Genomic DNA, 25,637 nt, shown 5'->3' on the forward strand with positions numbered 1-25,637 from the left:
TTCATATCACTATGCTACAAGGCAAGAATGAGATAGTTATTTGTTTCTTTAAATTATGATGTTTCCTTTTCCTCAAGATTGTTTTTTTCTCCAAAAGTCAAAAGGGACAAAATCAAAGGCAATGCTTTTCATTTTTTTGCTACAGTACAGAAAATGTAGCTAAAAGCCTGACTTAAAATTTTGATAAAATCATTTGTTTAAGTTGGGTTTTTTTAATTAAGTAAATCTATATAAATATTTTCTTTTTTTATGTCATCTATTTTTCCCAATGTGTCCTTCCCCATTCATAGGGAAAGCCATCCCTGAAAAAAAAATAATAAGGGGGAAATCATTCAGCAAAGCTAATCAAAAAATCAGGAAAACCTGAGAGTACCATATAACCCTCTCCTTCCTGGAAAAGAAAAGGGAAAGGGAGGGAAACGAAGGAATGGCTTTTTCTCTTCTCCAGGACCAAGTCTGATCATTATTATCTTGCAGATTTCTATTGTTTTGTGGTCTTTCTATTTCCATGGTCATTGTGCATATTGTGTTTTTGGTTCTGCTTATTTCACTCTGCATTAGTTTATATAAATATTCCCACTCTTCTTTGCATTCATCAGTCATTGCTTATATTCAGTAATATTCAGAGATGATTTTTCAAAGCCCTGTGATCATTTTGGTTGCAGATAATGTTGCTGTCATGAACAATCTTAAAGCTGCGTTAAATTTAGATGAATGTTACACTTTTTTAGAAGTGGGTTAAACCACATGATATACTTCTGCTTTCCATTGCATCAATGCAAGATCTCATTTTCTAAACAAATTTTCTCAGTTTCTAATTAAAATTTGAAAATTTCAACTTCACCTAGACAGTAAAGGTCTAGACAGTAAAGCAATTATTGCTGCACAATAGAATATAGTATAATAGCTTACACCAGCCAAGGACATGGCTTAAAACTCAGTCTGAAGCTAGAAACACATTTTCTTTGAAATTCTTTTTAAATTATTCACTTTTACAATCATTCTGGTGTTAATATGGAAAAAAGCTTTGCATTGCTTATTGTAAAAAGTTATATACATTTCTTTAAAAATTTTTAAGTCTTATTTGTGTTGATACTTTTTGTCTTTATAACACATTTATTTCTGAATATAAACTTCTCCTTTTCCTCATCTAGTGGACTATCACTGTAACAAGATTTTAAAAAGAAAATGAAAAAAGGCAGTTCAGCAAACCTAACCAATATTTGACTAATATCTACATCTCAAGTCAAGGGGTGGTTAGTCATGTCCCTCTTCTGTTAACGAAGAGAGAGTGTGTATAGATTTTTAAAAAACCAACCTATTTCCAGGTATTTTTTGCTTCATCTAAAGTATTCTTCTAAACATGTATTATTTAAATCTTCTAAATCAGGCTTTGTAAATAGAATTCTGTTTCCTTTATTAGCAATGTTTTTATCCATCTGGTTCCTATTTTTCTCTTTTCCTATATTTATCAGTAGTTATACGTCACCGTCTTGATCATATTTTACTCCAGAGCAGAAGAGATTGGTTCAGTTTTTAACTATGTAAAACATCCCTATAAGCATGACCAACCTTCTAAAACCCCAAATCCATTTTCTTTCTGATTGAAATACAGCAGAGTTGTTTTTTTTTTTTTTTACATTTTTTTTTAAACCCTTAACTTTTGTGTATTGGCTCCTAGGTGGAAGAGTGGTTAGGGTGGGCAATGGGGGTCAAGTGACTTGCCCAGGGTCACACAGCTGGGAAGTGGCTGAGGCCGGATTTGAACCTAGGACCTCCTATCTCTAGGCCTGACTCTCAATCCACTGAGCTACCCAGCTGCCCCTACAGCAGAGTTTTGCTTACCCAGAAGTCTTTAATACTTAGACCAATCAGAAAATGATTCCTGGGCAGACCCAAGGAATTTTCATTGAACTTCAAGGAAGTATCTGGACACGTATCTACCTTCTCCACCCAGACATCCAGGGTATCCATAGAGTTTGCAGCCTGTCTTAAAAGTGAGATTCAGGCATTTGCCTCTCTATTTCTCTATACCTCACCTCACTAAGATACAAATATATACATCTAAGATCATCAAGGAGGCAGCTAACACAGCATCAATACTCTCTCCCATTTGTGACACTTACCCTTCAGGTCTCACACAGAGGGGAGTATAGGAGTTAACTTCCACTAAACCAGTCTCCAAGGCAAGAAAACCCCTAAGACAATGAGGTGGGAAAGAGAAAACCAGGGAAACATTCTACTAAGTTACCATAGTATAAAGTCTCTGAAATGCCAGGTTTTTAAGTTTTTCAAGTCTGAGTTTTGACCACCTAGACATATCTCCTAAATTGCAACATTGCTCCTATATTTATCCTTTGGTGTTATCTCTTATATCATTTTTTTGTGGAAACAGGTTGACAGATTTAGGGGACACTATACTAACTTTAAAGCATGAATGGAGTCTAGATTTTGAAAAAATGCAAAGAGTGAAGATAGGTGTAAAAGAGTATCAATTAAGAAATGGCAGGTCTGGAAGTAAATAAGGTCACATCCTGAGGATGGTGTAATTTATCATGCAAGATGAAAACAAAATGCTCAACCTGCAAGTCAAAGGAAGAAAAGAGAGGTGTTCATTTAAATTGCTTTGGAAGACGTCAACACCTCAGTGGCAATTATTTTATCTGATGACCAGGCTGCTGAGAGGAGAATGTAGGAAATTATAAATTGCATGAGACGATAATTAACATTCTCAGTCATGCAGAAAATTTTTTATTAGAGATACCCTGTAAATGGCTATTAGTAGAATTTTATAACCTTTAGAAATATGTATTGAGTTCTTCTGGTATCCAGGTTAATGAAAGCAAGCAGCACATTATCTCTTGAAAGTTCCCTCTGTTTCATTTTTATATCCACAATACCCTCTCATGTCTAGACAAACAAGCTGAATTATGGGGTCATATCCTTGGATTCACTCAGGCAGCAGCTGAGGCTGTTTATATGGAAACTTGCAAGAGCAAAGATTCAAACTATTGCAAATTGAGAAGTTAGTGATATGACAGACACACTGTCATGAAATTCCTACTTTTTTATTGAGAGTCCTTTATGGACCCCTAGTACCAAAATGGGGTAGTTAGAAGAAAAGAGAGAAACTAGAGATTAAAGAAGGTACAATAATTAGTAGAAGACTGGAAATCTTTATACAAACTCCCCTGAATACCGTTTAGTCAAGACCCTATATTACAACAAGAGATATCTATCTCTGCTATTTACCTCTCACGTTACAAGCTTTTACTTTCTGGGATTTCTGTTAGGCAGCAGCCACTGGGTACTATTTCAGTGTCACTCAAAATCATCTCTCATTTGCCTACTTGATTCCAACCTAAAGAATCACATGTATGATCCAGTGTTGACAGTATTTCTTTGAATAAAGGGAATGATAGTTCTCCAGGTCCATGGAAAAGAAGATGACCTGAGCTCATATCTCATCTCCTGTCCTTGTTCAAGAATCTCTGGGAAGTTATCTTTGATAATTTCTTGTAATATGATATCTAAGGTTTTTTCATCATCATGGCTTTCAGGTAGTCCAATAATTCTCAGATTGTCTCTCTTAGATCTGTTTTCTAGGTCAGTTGTTCTTTCAAGAAAGAATTTCATGTTTTCCTCTTTTTTCATTCCTTTGATTATTGTTTCTTGATTTCTCATGAAATCATTACTTTCTAGATGGTCAATTCTTATTCTTAAGGCCTGGTTTTCCTCTGTCAGTTTTTGATTCTCATTTTTCAATTGGCCCATATCTTCTTGCATCACTTTAATTTCTTCTTGCATTATTTTCCTTTCTTCTTATATTACTTTCCTTTCTTCTTGCATCACTTTCATTTCTCTTCCCCACTTTTCCTCTTCCTCTCTTAATTGGTTTTCAAAGTCTTTTTTGAGCTCTTCTAGACTCTGTGTCCATTCCATATTTTTCTTTTGGACTTTGTATGTGTTTCCTTTGCTTTTGTTGTCCCCTTCTGTTTCTTCACCTTGCTCTTTGTCTCCATAATAAGTCTTTAGAGTTAGGTGCTTTTTTTTGGTTGTTTGCTCTTTTTTCCTATTTAATTATAGGTAACCTCTATTTTCTAGGAAGTTGGGGTAACCTCTTAAACTTAAGTCCTTCCTTGATGCTATTTTCAGCTTATTTTCTGAGTTGTTACTAATTTACCAGATGGGCTGAGAGCTCTGATAGTCCACTCCCCATGCTGATTCAATTGACCCTTGAGATGTTGCTAGCTTACTTTCCTCAGGCTTGGGTGTAAGCTTTTGATCTCACTGCACTTGATCAGGTAAGGTGCTGATCAAATTCTAGCCCCAGGCTTAGACTCAAATTTTTTTTTATCTTCAGGTATTCTTGATTCAATTAGTCATACTTTTGATTGCCCTGTCCTGGAGCTCCACAGTTAGTTTTGGGCAAAAAGATCCCGGGGGGGCTCCCCCTGAGAACTGTGTCATCACTCCAAACTATGGATTATGTCCTCACCCCAAGCCCAGACTGGGATTCCTGGCCTTGCTCTTAGCCCATGTGGATCAGCCCCCTTCAGCCCAGATTGCCCTGGGCTGGGACTCTGAACTTCTCCACAGGTTTGAAATTTCAAGGGGTATGAGTTGGCTTGGATCACTGCTTGCCCCAGCAGGATCTCAGGGTCTGCCCACTGGATGGGACTTAAGCTTGGAACCTGTGAGAGCAGATGTGTGGGGGTGGGGGGGGTGTGGCTTGCTCTTCATTTGCTGCTATGCCTCCTGCTAGCCCCAGTTCCCGAGATGGTCTCTGCCTACCTTTTGGGTTTCTCCTCTTTTGAAGGTTGTTTCACTGTCTCTTTGTTGATTCCTTCACTCCTGTATTCATTTTGTGGAGCTGTTTTACTCTTGGTTGGAGAGGATTTTCCTGGTGAAATGGTGCTCCTCTCTAATTACTCCTCCATCTTGGCTCCACCCTCCATCTCTAGGCCTTCTTAACTATGACTCTGGACAAGTTACTCATACATTCAATGCCTCACTTTTCTTAAGACAATAAGGATGGTTATGGAGAAACTGCCTCATAAACCTTACACTACTATATCTACATCTATCTATTTATCTATCTAGTTGATATATGAAATTGTTTTTGGCATGACTTGTTATTAGGGATCCTATGTTATCTTTTTTTCTAAATTGACCCAAAGCATTTATTAACAAATTGATCTAAATTTATTTCCAGGAGTAAATATGAATCTGACTATACTTCTCTGAGTCATATTTTCTCTTTTTTAAATTAACAATGGCTTGTGCCCTTCTCCAGTTTGTTGATATAGTTAAACAGCTACATTAAACCTCATCTCTATCATTTTATAGCTGTGTAACCCTGGGCAAATCATTTTAATTTCTCTGATCCTCGATTTCCTCATCTTTAAAATGAGGATAATAGTACCTACCTCAAAAGGTTATTAGGAGGATCAAGTTAGATAAGAATGTATTGAAAGCATTGTGGAAACCTATTTGAGCTATTCAGATGTGAGTACCTTTAAAATGTCTTGCTATTTAATTCTAATTTTTCTGTAAATTTTCTTAAAGTCCTATAATCATACAACATTCCTTTTTTTTTTAATTTTATCAATTCCAAGATGGTGTGATTACTTTCTCCCAAGGTTATTCCCATTTCTACAAATTTTTTTCTCCATTGGTCAAGATTTTCGAGGCTGCTCTTTCTCTTATTCCTTTATCATGTGGAAGATAAAAATGTCACCAACTCTCTGTCTCTCTGTCTGTCTGTCTCTTCTCATAAAAAAACCTTATTTTATTCATGAAATTAAACTTTTCATTCTTGGAAGACTATCTTCTAGTCACTGTAAACTTAGTAAGATTTACCAGTAAATATAGATTTCATGAAACATGCCAAAAGAAGAAGAAAGGACCTCAATATCGTTAAACTTGCCCTCTTTGTTAAAATTTCATCTTACTTTGACTAGATATTCCCATGTCCCTCTCTGACTGGTTTTTCTTTAAATTTGTTTTGATTCAAATTTAAATCACAGTAAAAATTGCCAGCAATAGAATCCTTTAAATTACATAGTAAGTTGAACACAGTTATAATTCAGGATACAATCAGCACAGCAGAAGTCAAAAGATGTGTGATGTTTCTCTTTAGCCAGTTATCACAGATGCAAAATCTCACATTAGGGGGTTGATTAACATCAAGCATGACATAGTCAACAAAGGATTCACTTTTACTTTCAAACTCTTATCTTCAAGAGCCTTACTTTTGTAGGGTAAAAGTCACAATGTAGTCAGTAATATCTATTGCATCCCTGTTAGAGAACTATATTAGATGCTTTGGTAAAGTAAAAGATAAAGTTCATGTATTTACAGAATTTATAGTTAAATGCAAATAAAAGAAATCAATGCTAAAATTAAAACCTATGTACTACCCACTGCATCTATGCAGAGATAAATACATGCAAATATTTTTCACTGAAGAAAATAAGATTACCATGACCCCTTTCTGCTGGATTCTTATTTATGACTAGAAAATAAAAGCCAACTTTTTCATTATTAAAATAGAAAAACGGTAACATATTAGATAATTTGTTTGGAAGATTAAAAAATGTAAGAATGTCTTTGTAATTTCTTTCTCCACATGCCCCCTGAGATCTCTGGGGACAGATTTGACCAGACTGGAGGTTCTGTACTACATGATGGATTCTGTTTTTTTTTTCCTTTTTTGAAGATTTGTGACCTAAGTGAAATTAATGACTCATCATAAATCATATGATTTTTAATGCTAAAGTAGATAATTTAAGTGAAATTTTATAGTTTTATGTATGATCATTTTAATCCTCATTTATATGTTTTTGTGAATTTGATATTTATTTTTGCTGAAGGATATTAAGTGTGTGATAATTTTTAAGTAGTTAGAAAATTCTGATAAATAGACATTGTGGTGTGGTGAAAAGACCATTGAATTTGCATTCAGAAAAGCTGGGATGAGGTTATCACACTTGTACTAATTAATTGGAAGACCTTGGGCAAATCACTTAACCTCAATGAACTTTACCTTTATCTTTAAGATGATCAAAATAATACTTACTTTTGACAACCTCAGAGTTGCAAAAACAATTTTTGAATCTTTAAGTTCTAAATGTGAACTGTTATTGTTACTAATTACTTCAAAAATTTGAGGCACTAGTAATATATTCTTTTATTTTTAGGGCTTTGTTTTTTTAGCAGATTCTCATTTTGATTGAAGGAGTCTGATAATTTTACTTGCATTAATTGAAAATCAATTATGAAGTCATCACACAAAAATGAAAAATAACTAGTAGTGAGGACAGTGCATAAGGATATAAATTCACATAAGCAATTTGAGTATTATTTCAGATGTTTATCTTGTATATTTTATTTATTTGGTGTTCATATAAAATAGGAACTTTTGTATCTTGAATACAGTGGGCTTGTAGTTTACTCTGAAGGACCTTTGAACCTGGACCGTAAGGCAGAAGATATGTCTGAGCTGTTTAGACCCTTCCACACTTTGCTAAGAAAAATAAGGCAAGTAGTAATTGACTCCTCTTTCAAGTTATAATTTTTCCCCTGCAGTGAGAATGTGTGAAATTATAGAAGAAATCAAAGAGGGTACAAAAATGGCTTATGCTTACAATTCCCTCATCATTTCCTTTTTCCTTTTTCTTCACATATGCCATTTTGTGAACCCAGCTGTTACTTCCAACTGATTGTCTTAACTTTGGCATTTTCAAATTTTCTTTCATGTTGTTATTAGCATTTTATTTGCTTTTTCTGCTGTTCAAATATTAACTTGCATGATCACCCTTATTTTTATGAAGGGAACAGAGAAATTAGTCTCAGAAATAAATGTTCATTTTTTTATTTTATTATTATTTTAACCTTTTAAATTTCCATTTACCTATTGTTCTTGCATATTTTATCAACAGAAAAGAGAGATGTTATAGCATTTTAAAGAATTATTGATTTCCTTAAGGGCAGTGTTTATATGTAGGAAATAACATACTATTTATTTTATCAAATGTGTTATTTTACATTTTCCTCTAGTCCAAGAATGGCTTATGTATTATCTTATTGTGAATAAACAACTTTAACTTGCCTTCAGATCTTTGTTAATGACCTACACATGTTTTTACCTTGATTAAATTAAAATTAATTGAGTTAAAATTGAGAAGATTTTTTTATTTGGTTGTAGGTTATTTCACCAATGCTAAAATCAATTACTTTTTATATGTTACTTGCACTGAATATTTGGTGTCATAGAAGCCAAATAGCTTCTATTCTGAGATTTATTGTTATTTATTTGATAGTTGCTCTCTCCAGTTATTTTTCTTAATTTCCCTCTTTCTTTACTGCTTTGTAACGTTTGAAACTGTTGACTTATTTATATTATATATTTAATCAATCTCTTTTCCTTCTATTTCTAAGCTATTTCTAATTTTGATATCCAACAAACCTAAAAATTGAATTGTAATCTATGGCCTTGAATTTAATTTTCTGAGAAGTATGTCCATGTGCATTAAAAAGAAATCCATGAACCTCTTTATTGTTTTAGAAACATATTCTGGGTTCTTTACTAGTAAAACTGAAGTAGCCATTTAATTATTTAAATGTTTTAAAGTGGCAAATTAAATTGTTTATTCCATAGTTTGCTTATAACCAGTTTTATATAAAGTGGATTGATATGTTCTCTATTTTACCCTTTTAATTGTTTCTACTTGCCTCTGTCTTTTAATTAAATTTAATTATGGGATTGTATGCAGAGTTATTAAGAATGCCTTAAACTTTCAGTTTTGCCTTGATGATTTCAGTGGTACAATTAGCATAAATTTTTTAAAATCATAATTACATTGTACCTTACTTCACTGTATAGTTTCTGAATATTTTCCTGAGAATCCAGATCATTTAAATTGATATTGTTTATTTTACTGTAAGCTTCTAACATTTAACTTGCTAGTACAATGCTTACAACACTATGTACATGTACTATTTAATCGGAACCATTTAATAATGAAGACCATATGCAGATTTAATGTCTAGTGCAGTAGCAGCTTGACTGGAGGAATATTTATTTTGAAAAGTCTTTTTCTCTTACAGAGCTTGCATTATAATGATTTTGAGGTGATCTAAACACAGCCAGATTTTTTGTCCTTTTGAACTAATAACTAATCATTTTACTATCTTATTTTTTTTTCATGAAAACAAAACAAAATTTAGCAAACCCATTTAGTTCAGGAAATTAAAAAAAGATAGTTATACACAGTGGAGAAAATGGTGAATTTTTTTAGCCATAGAAACAGAGCACTAATTACTAATAGTAAAAATAATAATAGTAGTTGACACAGAATCTCAGAATCAGGAGGATCTTTAAAGGCCATCCTGTACCTGAACAGGAATCCTTTCTTACAAATGCTTAAAAAGTCTTCTTTTAACATTTGTTTGGAGAATACTAATGAAGAGGGAACTCACTTCCTACTACCAAATCAGTCCATTCAATTTTTAGATAGTTTTCTTTAGATAACCTTTTAGATAAACTCTCTCCCAGGAAGAAAACTGTTTATTCCCATTTCTTCTACTTCTCCCCTCATTCATTCTTCAGTTTTTTTGCAATCTGGCTTCTGATTATCACTCAGCAGAAGCTTCTTTCTCTAGTTATTGTTGACCTCCAAATCTGATGACATTTTCTTAATCCTCATTGTTATTAACATTTAAAATGGTTGACTATTCTCTGCTGAATTTTCTTGTTTCTTCTTCTGATTCTTTCTTAGTTTTCTTTCTAACTGTCTGATTGCTCTTTTTCAGTCTTCTTTGCTGAGCATCATCCATATATTGTCCCTTAACTAAAGGTGTACTTTGAGGCTATTTTCTCTTTGCACGTGTGCTTTAAGAGACCTCATTAGCTGTTACAGGTTCAGTTATGACTCTCAGATCTCTTTATTCAGCCTTAGATTTCCTTCTTGGGCATTTTGAATTGGATTTCCCTATTCATAGGTATCTCAAACTCAGGATATCCAAAAAAAGAACTTATTGTCTTTCTCTACCATATACACAAAAAATCCCTTCTATCCCCTTTTTTAAAACTTTCCTCTTTCTACCAGGGATTTGATCATCCTTCTGGTCATCCATTTTTACAACCTTATAGTCTTTCTCACATCCTTATTCATCTTCACCCTTCATATTGAAATAGTTTGCTAGTCTTGCCATTCATATACCCATCATTTTCACTTCAGGAGTATGCTACCTCCTAGACAGCCCAAATAGCAGCAAGTATCAAAGCATCAGTGCAGGATGGGACTCCTGACTGACCCAGTGTTCCTACTAGACTTGACCCAAACTAGCTCTAGGCATATAGATAAGATGTTATTGACAAATGAACTACCTGAACCAGTGCAGGTCTGCCATCTGATTTCTTACTTTTTGTCTTAAAAGAGTTCCCTAGAGCACTGATAAATTAAATGCTTTGCTCAGGATCACACAGTTAGTATGTGTTAGAGACAGATCTTGAATTAATCTCTCTTTTATTTTTAAATCATTTATGCAGCTTTATTCTCAGTTTTTATTAAGAATATTCCTTAGCTTAAGAAATTAACTTTTAAAGTATTAAGAATTTTAGAAGCAACTTTGCTATGGTTAAGACAGCACTGGAGTTGTAGTGAAAGGACCTCAGTTTGCTTTCCCTGACAACTTGGGAAAGTGCACTTCTTTGGAATGTATCTCAACTCTAATCCTAAATCTTCAAAGAACAGAAAGAAAAGACTATCAAACTAAAGAAGATTTCACTAATTTCTAGGGCAAAGGTATTGTCTACATAGGCTGGTTTTCAGCTTTGTTTTCCCTTTTTTCTTCAGCTTTTCAAGAGCATCTCTTTTATCAGGCAAAATCATCTTAACAATTCCTTTCCCTGGGTCATTCTGTGAAATATTTGTCCTTCAGTAGCAGTCTTTGACAAGCAGCCTGAAACCCAATAATCCTTATATACAAGGAGAACTGTATTAACAGTTTTACTGATAAGGAAATCTGTGACTGGAAAAGACACTTTCTACAAGGATAACCAATCAAAGAAATGTTAGGATGAAACAATTGAAGGATACAATTTTTTCCTGTTTCATTTCAAGCTAGGCAAACTACTTTGTGGCTTTGAGTCCTTAATAGACGGCTTCACACTTATTTAAATCTTTAAACAGAGTTAGTAACTCAGTCTGGAATGGCAACAAAACCACCAAAGCCTGCTGTTTTAAATAGCATTGCTGTGATCCTGAAAATAAGCTGATGTTTGGAGCAAGGTTCCAGGCAATTGGCCACAAGATCCAAATATTCCTGGCATCTCACAAGACAAATTGCCTTTGTCTGAGTTTAGAGCTTTGCATCTTAGCCTAAGGAAATACCTCTTCCCCTTCTTCAAGTTAACCTGGTAATTTTCCATTAAATTCATTTGAGAAGTTCCAGTATAAAGATATATAAAGGTCTGGGTCACAAACTACAAAAAAAATGTCCAATGCTGTCCTAGAAAATTATTCTGGAAATAGCCATGTTCCTTTTCTTCTTTGAATATATTATTCTTTCTGTTGGAATTTTCCATTTCTAATCCACCTCCATAATATCCTTAAATTAAACTCACCTCTAAGTTAATATTTTCCTAAATTTTAATCACTTTTGCACTTAAATTTTTAATTTTTAATAAGGGCATCCTTTAGCTTAAGAAATAAGCTTTTAAAAAATTATTAAATTAAGAGGCAACTCTGGTATATTGAAAAGAGCACTGGATTTGTAGTTAGAGGACCAGAATCCACTACCTCTTTGAAGATAGACTGAATGGTCTCTTAAATTTTTTCTTACTATAAGTTCTCCATAATGTAAAGTTTAAATTCTTTTGAGAGTAATTTCAGGATAAGAAATTTGCCACCTCCTCAGAATCCAGACAACGAACCTGCTTGGAGAAGGAACCATGAAGATACCTGAAGAACCTACACGACATCAAGAAGATCCAAATTGAACTTTGGGGTGCAGTTGATTGAACTATGGGGTGTTGAATGCATTTGTTTTAAATGTACATTGTTATACCAAAAGGGGACTACCCCCAATTGGTTTTTTGTCAATGCACCTAGCAAAACATTGATTTTGCTTTCTCTCTCTTCCCTTTCCCCCTTATCTCTAACTATTGTAGTTAGAAGACCTTTGTGGGTACAAGATAATTATGTAAAGTGATCACTTGGGGAGACTAGGCACCCAATGATCATCAGGGGGGAATGCGTTATTGAAATTTTAAGGTCTCTGATTTAAATTTCCTGTGGAAGTTGTAGTGCAGAGATTGTACATGCAATATTGCCCTAGGCAATCCTGTCAGTTACCCTGAATGGAATCTTGCCCTGGCATCTACAAAGTTTAGGGGTCTTTAAAACTACATTTCCAGTGAACCCACTGGCTTCCTGTCTTACATGGTGATATAAGATAATGTTGACAGAAGGATAAAAATCAAGTTCCAGGATTGGCACTTTTTATTTCTAAATGGCTTGGCAGCTGATCCATGAGTTCATCTGGATCAGCTGCCAAGCCACCAAAAAAATTAAATTAAAAAAAATTTTAAAACAAATGCATTTAATTCCCCATAGTTCAATCAACTACACCCCAAAGTTCAATTTGGATCTTCTTGATGTAGTATAGGTTCTTCAGGCATCTTCATGGTTCCTTCTCCAAGCATGTTCGTTGTCTAGATTCTGTGGAGGTGGCAAATTTCTTATCCTGACATTATTCTCAAAAGAATTTAAACTTTACATTATAGATTATAATAAATACATACCCCTCTAATGAGAATTAATAACACAACAACTTAATAATAGTGATAATATTTATTGATATATATACTTGGTATAGCAGTAATTTGAAGGAAGGTATATTTGTCAAGACCTGTAATGCCCAAATTTGATAGTCTCTGGGGACTGAGTGACCTATTGTTATGCCAGTGTTTTGGTAGATCTGTGGTCTCATTAAGGTGGATATATCTTCCAATGAAGGTTGTAGTCCTTGCTCTTCCTAAAAATTCCTCTTCTGAGGTTCCACCTAACATTTTGAGGATCTTCCCTTAGATCTCTGTTTTTTTATTATTAAAAAGTTTTAATAGAAACATCAAACATCAATAAAATTATATTTGCTTAATAGTTATATGAATTAATTTTAATGCACAATGTACTATGACACTTTACTTCCTTCAAGTATCTATTAGGATTCTTTGTCCTGTTACCTCTTGATATTGCATGAAAATTCATAATCTCCATTGTTTATTCTTTACTCTTTATACATGATCTTCTTATATTTTTCCTAATCACATAGTTCTCTGATTACACATTTTATTCTACTTATCTTGTAATTTTTCATAGGTTTTATTGCCTATTCACTTTCATTGTATACTTCTCCATAGCCATTCTAATCTCAAACTGTAATTTTTTATCAAGTTATTTTGTGCCTTGCAGCTGTAATGCATCACTGTTGTTAAGGGAGAAATCAGGGAAAGGTGCCTTAAACAGTAAATATGGGTGTGTGGGAGACAGGAATGACAGGAAGGGGCCCAGCAAGTAGGGAGACTGGGTTATAATGGCTGTTTAGATGTTTGTAACAGAAATGGCTGTTGGCCTCCAACTGCCACCCAGCATCAACAAGACAGAGCCTATGGAAGATAATAAGTAAAGGCAAGAGTTTAATAACACATTTTAATCAGGGAGAAACTAAGGTAAAGGATGGGAATAGGGTTTTTCTACACTAACAGACTAAGGGCAAACCACAGGGTCAAGGGAAAAGGACTTAACTACACTCTTCTAAGATCTAAGTAAGACAGGGCCCAAAGAAAGCAGTACTGAAGTCACAGGGGAAAGTTCCTCCCAACCTGGTTCCAGCCAGGTTTGGTCAGCTTAGCTAAGGACCTGAGGATGGCTTTACTTGGGATCTCATGGCTAATCCAGGGATGGTTTCAGGATGCCGGGAGTCAACTCCACCAGAACAGATGATCCAAGATATCCAGGTAGGGAGAGAAAGTTTGCAATGCTGTCCACCAGATCACAAACCACTCTCTACTTGGTGTTGCTCTGTAGGTCTGATGTCTTCTGCTGTAAGCCTTCACCACTCTCCAGGATCCCAGGGAATCTGGATACAACTCCCCTAGCTCGGAGATCTCCCAGAGTAGGCAACAGTTTTTTGTCCCATCCCCCACGGAGTCTCTCTCAGGAACAAGCCACTTCCTCCTTCCCCTGCATTCCATTCAGAATGTCCATGACCTCCAGCTAAGGCTTTTCCTAGCCTGCTTACACACCTACTTTTAAACTTATGCCTATTATACTGTATTGCCTTTTAAAATATTTTATTTAAAAAATTTTCATCAATATTCATTAGGGAAATTGACCTATAATTTTCACTGTTTTTTTTTATTCTTCCTGGTTTGCATATCAAAACTACATTTATGTCATAGGAGGAATGTACTAGGACTCCTTTGTCTATTTTTTCAAATACTTTGTATCATGTTTAAATTAATTGTTCTTTAAATATTTGATAGAATTCACTTGTTAATCCATTTGATCCTGGGAACTTTTTCTTAGGGAGTTCATTTATGACTTGTTCAACTTCTTTTTGTAAGATGGAATAATTTAAATATTTTGTTTCTCTTCTGTTAATCTGAGTGATTTACATTTTTGCAAATATCCATTTATTTCACTAAAATTAAGGTTGTTAGTTATGGGGAGCATATGATTGGGAAATATACCTCCTAATTATTGCTTTAATTTTATCTTCTTTTCATTTTTGATCCTAAGAAATTGTTTTTCTTTCTTTTTAAAAAATCAAAATCACCAATGGTTTACCTCTTTATTGTATTTTCCCCATAAGATCTGTTCCTAGTTTTATTTATTAGTTCAACACTTTTTCCTTTCAATTTTATTAATCTCTCCTTTAATTTTTCAGGTTTTTTATTTTGGTGCTTAATTGGGAGTTTTTAATTTGTTCTTTTTCTAGTTTTTTTGGTTGTATGATCAACTAATTGATTTCCTCTTTTTTACTTATATTGATTTATTCAAAGATATAAATTTTCCTGTAACTACTGCTTTGGCTACATCCCACAAAATTTGATAATTTTGCCTCATTGTCATGATCTTTAATGAAATAATTTATTGTTTCTATGATTTGTTCTTTTAACTACTCATTCTGAAGGAGTAGATTGTTTGGTTTCCAATTAATTTTTTATTTATATTTTCAAGGCCCTTTGTTGAATAACATTTTTATTGCATTATGGTCTGAAAAGGTTGTATTCAATATTTTTGTTTTTTCTACATTTTTTGGTGAGGTTTTATGCCCTAATATGTGGTTAGTTTTTGTTAGGACACCATGTACATACTCTTTCCTAGTCCCATTCAATTTTCTCCAGATATGTATCATATTTAACTTTTCTAAAATTCTATTCATTTCTTTAAATTCTACATTATTTATTTTGTGGTTAGATTTATCTGGTTCTGAGAGTGGTTAATTGAGATCCCCCACTTGTCAAGTTTATTGTCTATCTCCTCCTGTTAATCAATTAGCTTTTCCTTTAAGAATTTGTATGCTTTGCCATTTGGTGTATAGATGTTTCATGTTGATATTATTTCATTGTCTCTGGTACATTTTAGTGAGATGTTGTTTCCTGATTAGCTCTTTAAATTAGGTCTATTTTTGCTTTCTCTGAGATCATGGTTACTACCTTTGACTTTTAAAAAAATCCTTACCTTCTGCCTTGGAATCAATAGTGCATATTGGTCCCAAGGCAGAAGAGTGGTAAGGGCTAGGCAATGAGGGTTAAGTGACTTGCCCAGGGTCACATAGCTAGGAAGTGTCTAAGGTCCAATGTGAACTAGGGCCTCCCATCTCTAGGTCTGGCTCTCAATCCACTGAGCTACCCAGCTGTCCCTGCCTCTGACTTTTTAACTTTTTTAAATTTAATTTGAAAATTTGCATTTAATTAATTAATTTAGAATATTTTTCCGTGGTTACATGATTCATGTTCTTTCCCTCTCCCTCCTATCACCCCCGTCCCATAGCCAATGAGCTATTCCACTAAGTTTTACATGTGTTTTTGATCAAGACCTATTTCCATATTATTAATATTTGCATTGGGATGATCGTCTAGAGTCTACACCCTCAATCACATCCCCATCGACCCAGGTGATCAAGCAGTTGTTTTTCTTCTGTGTTTCTGCTCCCACAGCTCTTTCTCTGGATGTGAATAGCATTATTTCTCATAAGCCCCTCAAAATTATCCTGGATCATTGCATGCTGCTAGTAGAGAAGTCCAGTACATTTGATTGTGCCACAGTGTATCAGTCTCTGTGTATAATGTTCTCCTGGCTCTGCTCCTTTCACTCTGCATCAATTCTTGGAGGTTGTTCCAGTTCACATGGAATTCCTCCAGTTCATTATTCCTTTTAGCACAATAGTATTCCATCATTAACAGATAACACTATTTATTTAGCCATTCCCCAATCGAAGGGCATCCCCTCATCTTCCAATTTTTTGCCACCACAATGACTTTTTAACTTTAACTAAAGCATAACAAATTATACTCTGGCTCCTTATTTTAACTCTGTACATGTCTTTCTGTTTCAAATATGTTTCTTGTAAGTAACATATTGTTGGATTCTGGTTTCTACTCCATTCTGCTATCCTCTTCCATTTTATGAGTAAGTTCATCCTGTTCACAGTTGGGTCATGATTATCAACTATATATTTCCTTCCATCCTATTTTCTTCAATTTTCTTTCTCTCTCCTTTTTTTTACTCTGTCCCTCCTCAAAAGTTTGTTTTGCAACTGGTCACAGCCTCCCTTAATCTGCTCTCCTTTTTAACATTCCCACCTTTCTCTAATCCCCTTTACCACCTTCTTATCTGCTGGATAAGACAGAGTTGAACACCCAGCTGAGTGTGTGTGTATGTGTGTACTGTAAGGATGGGATTTGTGCAAGGGGGGTGGGACAAAAGGAGCCAGAAGAAGGCAGTTGGTGACAGTTGTTGACAGTTGAGACCAGAGAGAATGCTGGAAATTTCTCTGTGGAAGAGGAGAGAGGTCTTCAGGTGGAGGACTAAGAGAGAGAGGAGGAGGACATCCCAGCTCAAATCCAATCCTGAGGGCTTCCAGAGGATCTTTCTTTGGAAATTGAAACCCGGATTCCCAGATCAAAACCATTCCATCACATCTCTCTCATCAAGACTTCACCCATCAAGTGAGCTAAGTGTTTGGACTCCATTTTGGGAGCAGTCTCAGTCTCCTTTACCCATTCCCAACCTTTCGAAGAGATCCCCTTTCAGTCAAAACTTATAATTATAGAAAGGGATAGAAATAGGAAAGGACAGAAATAGAGAAACAGAAGGAAAACAAGAGAGGGGAAGAGCTTAGGTGTGGGAACCAGTAGGTTTCCCACCCAAGTGAAGGACCCCATAGCAATAGTGAAGAGGGCACCCCCAAATCCCTCTGCCCTTCACCCCTTTCTCCAATCCCTGATTTGCGAATAATAAAAGCCATTCATCAGTCAGATAGCATTCCAGAGTGCCTGAGAGACAACAAGGGAGAGGGGAACCACAGCATGGTCTGTCTGCCTCCATTCTTGAAGCTGGACCACGCGCTGTGAATTTAACTGATCAGGGGGAGGTTTGTGTGAACCCTGTCCTCATTCAGAATTAGATTGGAGTACCACATACCTCGTCTTATAGAGAAGCCGCACCCCCAACTCCTGTGGGGCAGCACGGCCATCCAGGTCATCCAGTTTCGAAGGGATACCCCCTTAAAGTCTCCCAGTGTATATTTGCCCCAGGGGAGAGCTAGAAGAGAGGCTCACCTACAAAGACACTCACTTACACACTCTCTCTCTCTCTTTCTCTCTCTCTCTCTCTCTTTCTCTCTCTCTCTCTCTCTCCCCCACCCATTCTGTCATAACATCAGTTACTGGCTCTCTTTACTCTTACAGTACTCATCCCTCTTTTAACCAGTATAGATGAGAGTAAAGTTTGAGTGTTATATGAACCCTTCCCTCCCATTTTCTCATCTATTATAAATACTCTTCCTTATGCATCTCTTTTATGTGATGTAATTTCCCCCATTCTTCCTCTCCTTTCTCCCTTCTCCCAGTGCATCCCTCTTTCTTACCCTTTCATTCTTTTTTTGAGGCCATCATGACATAATCAACTCACACCCCTGCCTTCTGTCAATAGACTACTTTTAACTACCCTAATAATGATAAAGGTCTTGGGAGTTATATGCGCCATTTTCTCATATAGGAATTAAGTAGTTCAACTTTATTAAGTCCCTTATGATTTTTCTTTCTTATTTATCTTTTTATGCTTGATTTGAATCTTGTGTTTGAATGTCATATTTTCCATTCAACTTTGGTCTTTTCTTCAGCTTGACAGCCTATTGTTTCATTAATTGTCCATTTTTTTCCTGATGGATTATGCTATGTTTTGTTGGGTAGATTATTCTTGAATATAATCATAGCTCCTTTGTTTTCTGTAAGATCATGCTCCGAGCTGTTCACTCCTTTATTGTTGTAGCTGCTAAATCTTGTGTCATCTTGACAGTCTCTGTGATATTTGAATGGTTCCTTTCATCTGTTTTCAGTACTTTCTCCTTAACTTGAAAGCTCTAGAATTTGGCTATAATCTTCCTGAGCATTATTTTAGGTATCTCTTTTAAGAGGTGATCAGTGGATTCTTTCAGTTTCTCTTTTTCTCTGGTTCTAAAATATCTTGCAGCTTCCCTTTATAATTTCTTGAAATATGATGTAAAAACTTCTTTGATCATGGATTTTAGTAGTCTGACAAGTCTTAAAGTATTTCTCTTCAATCTGTTTTCCAAGTCAATTGTTTTTTCTGATGATATAGTCATTTTATTCTTTCACTTTTTATTTTGTTTTATTGTTTCTGGATGTTTCATAGAATCTTTAGCTTCTACTTGTATAATTCTAATATGTAAGAAATTATTTTCTTCAATTCTACAAATTTCTACAGAAAGGATTTGTTCCTTTTTTTCTATTTTGCCAATTCTGTTTTTATTTAGGAATTATTTTTAAAATATTTTATACTGCTTTTTACCAAACTGTTATTTCTCTTATTTTCTTTCATTTCCTTCATTTCTTTTTCAACATTTTCCTCTACTGATATCATTTTATTTTTACTCATTTTTGCTCTAATTTTAGCTCTGCTAGGAATTCTTGTTGGCCTTCTGTCCAATCTTCATTTTTCTTTGAGGCTCATTGCTTGTAGTTGTTTTTACATCATTGTCTTCTTCTGATTCTGTGTCTTGAGCTTTCCTATCACTATATTAGTTTTTTATGGTTAGATTATTTTTTATTGTTAATTATTCCAGGATATTTCTTGACTTTGAATTTTATATTAGTCTCTGCGCATTTCAGGGGGTGGGAATGGAGGTCACTGTTCCAGGGTTTTTCATCCTGCTATTTTCATACCTGATTCTGAAGTTTTATAAGTTTTCAGTGCTTTTAAGATGATGCGATCTGGGGAAATGCGTTGTTACTATTCTCCAGCTTTAGGTTCTGGTATTTATCCAGGAAGGGCCCAAGCACTAATGCTCTTCTCTCTGGTCTTGAACTGCCACCAGGAACCAGGACCCCTGTTCTTTTTTCTTTGCTCTGGAACCAATCCTCAGAATAGGTCATGGGTGATGGAATTGTCAAATAGTGCCAAGTCTTGAATCCAGTGCCCACATAAGGTCCTCTGTAATTTCTTTCTCACCAATTGTCCAATTCCCTTACCATCTCTGAGTAGTGAGAACTCTTGGAATTGTTGAGGCTGCTGCTCCTGCAGTTGTTGTCACAGTCTACAAGACCCACAACTGATGTTGTTAACACATTGTGTTTGGGTCAACCTTCATCCCAGTGTCATAGACCTCTTTTTCCAAATTCTAGGTTGTTTTAGGTTAGAAAAAAGTCTTACCCCAACTTTTTATTGGCTTTGTTCTCCAGAATTCTATTTGATACATTATTTTAAAGTTATTTAGAAGGGAATATTGGGAGAAATTGGCCGGAATTCTCCCTCTACTGTGCTCCTCTTGATTCTTCCCCAACCTTATTATCTTTGAAGACTTATTTCTTATTAACTAATGCCAGAATATACCCTGTTTCCCTCCATGGCCTTGATCAGCACCAGTCTTATCAGCTAAGCCTTTTTCTCTCTCCTGTTCTTCTCTTTTGAATTTGTACCTTAACTTAACCTCACTTAACCTCTCTTTGCCTCAGTTTCCTCAACTGTAAAATAAGGATAACAATAACATCTATTCCTCATGGTTTTGCAGGGCAAACAAGATAAATTTGTAAAGCCCTTAATACAATCTCTGGCAAGTGACGACTACTACTACTACTACTACTACTACTACTACTACTACTATTACTACTACTACTACTACTACTACTACTACTACTACTACTACTACTACTACTACTACTACTACTACTACTACTACTACTACTACCATCATAGCCTTCAAGGATGTTTGTTTTGCTTTCCAGAAGTCTGGGTCAGTATCACATAATAGACTCCAACAATGAACATTTTTTAGTCTTGTGAGAGAAGAAATGGGGTTGTTGCTATCAATTTCCAACCAATCATCTTTTGCCCTGCACCTCAGTTTTGTGACCAGTCATTTTGTACTCAATCCCATGATGTCATCTTCCCTGTTCTGTTCTTTGTTTTATACTCCCCAAAACCTATATAAATGGATCTGTCCTTTTGTGCAGGGTCTTTGGCATAAATAGAGGCGAACTAATAACCCATTTGTTGATAGGTAGCATGCAAGTAAATGTTATCTTATTTGGAGATCTGTCTCAGTTTGTTTTTTTATTCAAATTTAAATGCTACACCATGATCATGGCAAATAGTTTTGACAGGGACATGTTTTCTTGTTTTAAGTTTCTGAACTTCTAAAGTCACTCAACAAAGTTATCCTTTTATATCTTTTGAGGAATTTTATAAATGCATTATAATCTCTTTGCTGGAGGAAATTTTACTAATAAATTGGTATTCTAAAAGAGAGTTCTCCTTATTAGCTGCTTTATCTCTTCACTTAGCAAGAAAATCAAGTATTTTCTGCCTGCATTGGTTCTAGGCCAGGGCTGGTGAACTTTTCAGAGATGGAGTATTGGGCCCCATTCATCCCACTCCCCAGATCAAGTGCCATGACCACCCACCCCCAGAGACCATGTGCCACACCCCTCACCCCACATGCATATGCCCTGCCCCCCCTTAACCCACACAAGTGAGGGAGGAAGCACTCCTATTGGGCTGCTGCACAGAAGGGTAGGTGAAGTGAGGAATGTCTTCAGCTAGTGTAGAGAAGGGGAGGGGAGTGGCCTAAGCTCTCTGCTCTCCTCCAACTCTGCCATCTGTGAGATACCCACCTTACCCCTTATGTGCTCCCATTGGGCTGCTGGACAGAGGGGTGGGGCATGTGAAAAAATGTCACCAGGCATGGTGGAGGTTGGGGGGGGGGGAGTAGCTCTGTCCCAGTACCTCTGCCTTTCTGGTAACAGACTTTGGTGGGATGGGAGGGTGGCCTAGTGCCCACAGGGAGCACTCTGCATGCCATCTTTGGCACCTATGCCATTGGTTCACCATAACTGTTCTAGGCTCTTGGTTTTCTCCATATAACAATTTATGTCAATGAACTTCCTTAGGAAAGTTTGATAATTTGTGTCAATATGCATTCTATCTATTTCTGATTTTTCAGTGTCAACAGTATATTTAAATAGGTCAAGTTGACTTTGCCTCAATTACTCACCATATCTTCTTTTATTCTTCTGGTTTAATGTTGATTTTTATTTCCAAGTCAGGGATATGAGTAGTTGGTTCAGAACTGACTGCCTTTTCAGTTGATAATTATTTGCTCTATCTTTCAGTCATATCCGATTAGTCCTTTTGATTCTACCTCCATTCTATCTTTTACCATCCCCTTCTCTCCATCACATACCCACCATCCTAGTTTGGGTTCTCTAGCACTTTAATCTTGAGGTTGATCCTCTTATCTCCTGCCTCACCCATCTAACCCATCTTCCACGTTGTTGACAAACTGACATTATTGGAGCACAAGTCTAACCATTTTATTTCTCTGTCTAAATCCAGCCTCCTTTTCCAGACTTATGTAAAAATTTTAGTTCTATTTCATGAATTGTATTTTCCTTCCAAAATAGCCTGCTTGATGATGCCCATATGTAGCATTCTGCCTCCTTTCTTTATTCCTTTGTGATTCTAAGGCACACACTTGCAGCCTACTCTCTTCTTATTTCTGCATCATGGGTTCATCCCTAACTTCTTTCAAATATCTGCTTAAATGCCACCTCCTTTGGGAAGCCAGTTGTGATACTTTTTATTACTAATGCTTTTTCTGCCGAAATTACTTTTTGCATCATTATTTATTACTATTACCTATTTTGCATGTATTTAATTTTCTGTATACATGTTTTTGTCCCTTTACCCCTCCCCTATAAAACATCAGTTTCTTGAAGGCAGAAAACAAGGTTGGGTTTTTTCTTCTTCTCCTAAGCATCTGGTATATTGCCTGGAATAGAATTGATGCTTATAAATGCTGGTTTATTGAATTAATAAATTAACATTAAAATATAAACCATTTCATTTTTTGGTAATAAGTTTTGGTATTTGTTATAACCAGCTCTTCCATATTGTTCTTGAAGAAAGCACATCTTTTCATTTAATTTTAGATTTAGGGACTACATACACTGTGGAATGTTCTTGATGTAGCTTTTAGAGTCTTTTTTAGCTGTGGTTTTTAATATTTTAAAGTTTCATTTATTACTCAAATATCTGTTGTGATAACTAGAGACTTTTTTAAGGAAACAAGCAATGGTGTCATGCTTTTCCAATGTTCTTTAAAAAATTATTTTTAATTTATTCTTTCTATGTTTATATGATCCATGTTGTCTTCCTTCTCCCCCCACTTCCATTCTCCCTCCCAGAGTTGACAAGCAATTCCACTGGGTTGTACATGTATTATCACTCAAAAGCTATTTCCATACAATTCATTTTTGTAATAGAGTAATCTTTTAAAACCAAAACCCCAAATCATATGCCCAAATAAACAAGTGGTAAATCATGTTTCCTTTTGCATTTATACTCTAACAGTTCTTTCTCTAGATGTGGATAGCATTCTTTCTTGTAAGTCCCTCAGAATTGTCCCGGATCATCCCACAATGTTTCAACTACTGTGTATAATGTTCTCCTGGTTCTGCTTATTTCACTCTGCATTAGTTCTTATAGGTCTTTCCAGTTCTTTAAGAAATCATCTGGTTCATCTAGAGACATATTTATGAGGCATAACAGTTTACCTTCTATGTTAATATTAAGCTCAATGCCCTTTTGTAGGCAGTTCTTTGAACTAGTCTTTCCTAAGATCACATTCTGAAATATTTCGTTACTAGAACACAAATTTTCATACAAAGAATTCTTTAAGTAGGTATAGGCTATTTGTTTTTTTATTCCTTTGGTTATTGAAAATAAAGCATTATTATAGGTGTTGGTTTAGTAAAATTATTTCTGGCTATAAGGATGATTTATTTATAATTCATATTTTTTCATCTTTTACTTACATGTCTTCTGACTCATGCCTGTAATCCCAATTTTAACTTCTTACTTTTAGTGTTTTTAAGAAACTGTATTGTCTTCCCAATTTTGCCATATGTTAAACTTCATCTCTAGCTTTTTTACTGGTTTTGATTTTCAATATTTGGATGACTAGAACTGATTTTGCTATTAATAGCCACACCACCATCAATTTAGTACTTAACACATGCAGAACATTTACACTTGGAGCTGGGGACATGAGACAATATACTCGCTCTCAAGTTGAGGAGATAGAACATAGAAATAAAGATAAATAATAGTGTAAGGTTGTATATACCAAGTACCAAATGAATGTCATAGACCATATAACCTACCAACTCATCTAAAATATGAGCTACTCTTCTTGAAGGCAAAGACCCTCATCATGTTTCCTTTGCAATGTCTTATGCATTGTGAATGTTAAGAAAAATGTATTCACTAGAAAATACTTAGCTAATAAAGATATTAGTATTTCCATCTTTAAATAGTCTCTTACTTATTAAGCAGTTTCTCATTCTAGATTTTATTTATGTGGCTATGTAGAGCTTGAGTGTCATTATGCATGGTATTTCCTAAGGCTGCATTATCATAGAGAGGATATTAGAATGAATGGGACCTAATTGGATCATCAAGCAATGTTGTATATAAGAGAAGAGCAAGTCTAAGACAGAAGCTTGGAGATACCCACTGTTAGAAGGTAACTGATTGAAGAGGAGACTGAAAGGATAGGTCAGACAAGTATCAAGAGAACCATGATAATATAGTGTCATGAAAACCTAGGGAAAAGAGAATATTAAAAAGAAGGGGATTATCAAATGTCAAAAGCTGCAGAGAAATTAAGGAGGATGAGGATTGAGAAAATTCTGTTAGATTTGGAAATTAAGAAAACAATGGTAACTTTGGAGAGAGAAGTTTCATTTGAATGAAGTTGAAAGTAAAGATACAGAAAATTAAGAAGACAATTTAAAGGAAAGGTAGTGGAGGTTCTGATTGTAGACAGCTTCCTCAAGGAGTTTATTCACAAAAAGAGAAATGACAGCTAGCAGGAATAAGTGGATCAGTGAGGGTTTTTTATGAGGATTGGGGAGACATACACATGTTCATAGGTAGGAGAATAAAACCTACTCTACAGGGTATGATTAAAAATTGATGAGAGAAAAAAGGAGGTATGAGAAGAGATAAAAAGATTTGGAAAGGTTTCTGTGGTAAGTGGGAGAGTGAATTGGTTAGGAAATGTAAAAAGATTTCCTTGCCACTCTGATGGCCCAGTTGGGATTATGTAGCCAAAATTTATAGTGGACCTAGCCATTTCTGGTTTTCTCCAGCTTCATTCATCAGGCCCGAAGGCAATAGATTGTGGGAATGATCCAGGATTGAGGATCAGCCAGAGAAGATCAACAGTAAGATAGATAAGGGGACTAGGCACTTGGGAGGAGAGGACAATGTTGAAATGGTTCACCAAGGGGTTAAGATTTGGGAAGGGGAAGGAGTATACCTGTGCAAGGTTGATGGCCTTACAAAGAACTAATGATAGAGTAAGGGAGGTGATGGTGAGAACAAAAATGGTTAGAGGTTATAAGACTGAGGGAGAGGTGGAATAACAATAGTCTGTAGTCAGATAAGGAAGTTTCAGAGCTCATGAACATGGAAGTGGAACACTTGTAGATGATGGCATGTATGATTAAGGGTAGGACCATATCTGTTTGTAGTTGAAGTGGCTAGAAGTAGATCATGAACAGGAATGACATAGTAACAGCTCTAACCCCAATTATTCCCTATAAATCAGAGTTTGAATTATTATTTTGTTGATCATGTGTTGTTGTCGTTCAGTTGTTTCCTTTGTGTCTGATTCTTCATGACCTTATTTGGAGTTTTCTTGCAAAGATACTGGAGTATTTTGCCATTTCCTACTCCAACTCATTTTACATATAAGGAAACTGAGGTAAATAGTTAAGCAATTTGTCCAGGGTCACACATTAAGTGTCTGAGGTC

General features: G+C 35.4%; 1 protein-coding gene across 3 annotated transcripts in view; it reads left to right on the forward strand.

Annotated features, from left to right (window-relative positions):
* The window catches only part of ZFYVE28 (zinc finger FYVE-type containing 28), a 136,134-nt gene that overhangs the window by 18,712 nt on the left and 91,785 nt on the right, over positions 1 to 25,637 (forward strand). For all 3 annotated transcript variants that reach the window (XM_044681323.1, XM_044681325.1, XM_044681324.1), the window contains one exon: positions 7,441 to 7,542. In XM_044681323.1, coding sequence (XP_044537258.1) covers positions 7,441 to 7,542 — 102 coding nt within the window. The remainder of the gene's footprint in view (positions 1 to 7,440; positions 7,543 to 25,637) is intronic.

Source organism: Gracilinanus agilis, chromosome 6 (assembly GCF_016433145.1).
Source record: "Gracilinanus agilis isolate LMUSP501 chromosome 6, AgileGrace, whole genome shotgun sequence".
Lineage (NCBI taxonomy): Eukaryota > Metazoa > Chordata > Mammalia > Didelphimorphia > Didelphidae > Gracilinanus > Gracilinanus agilis.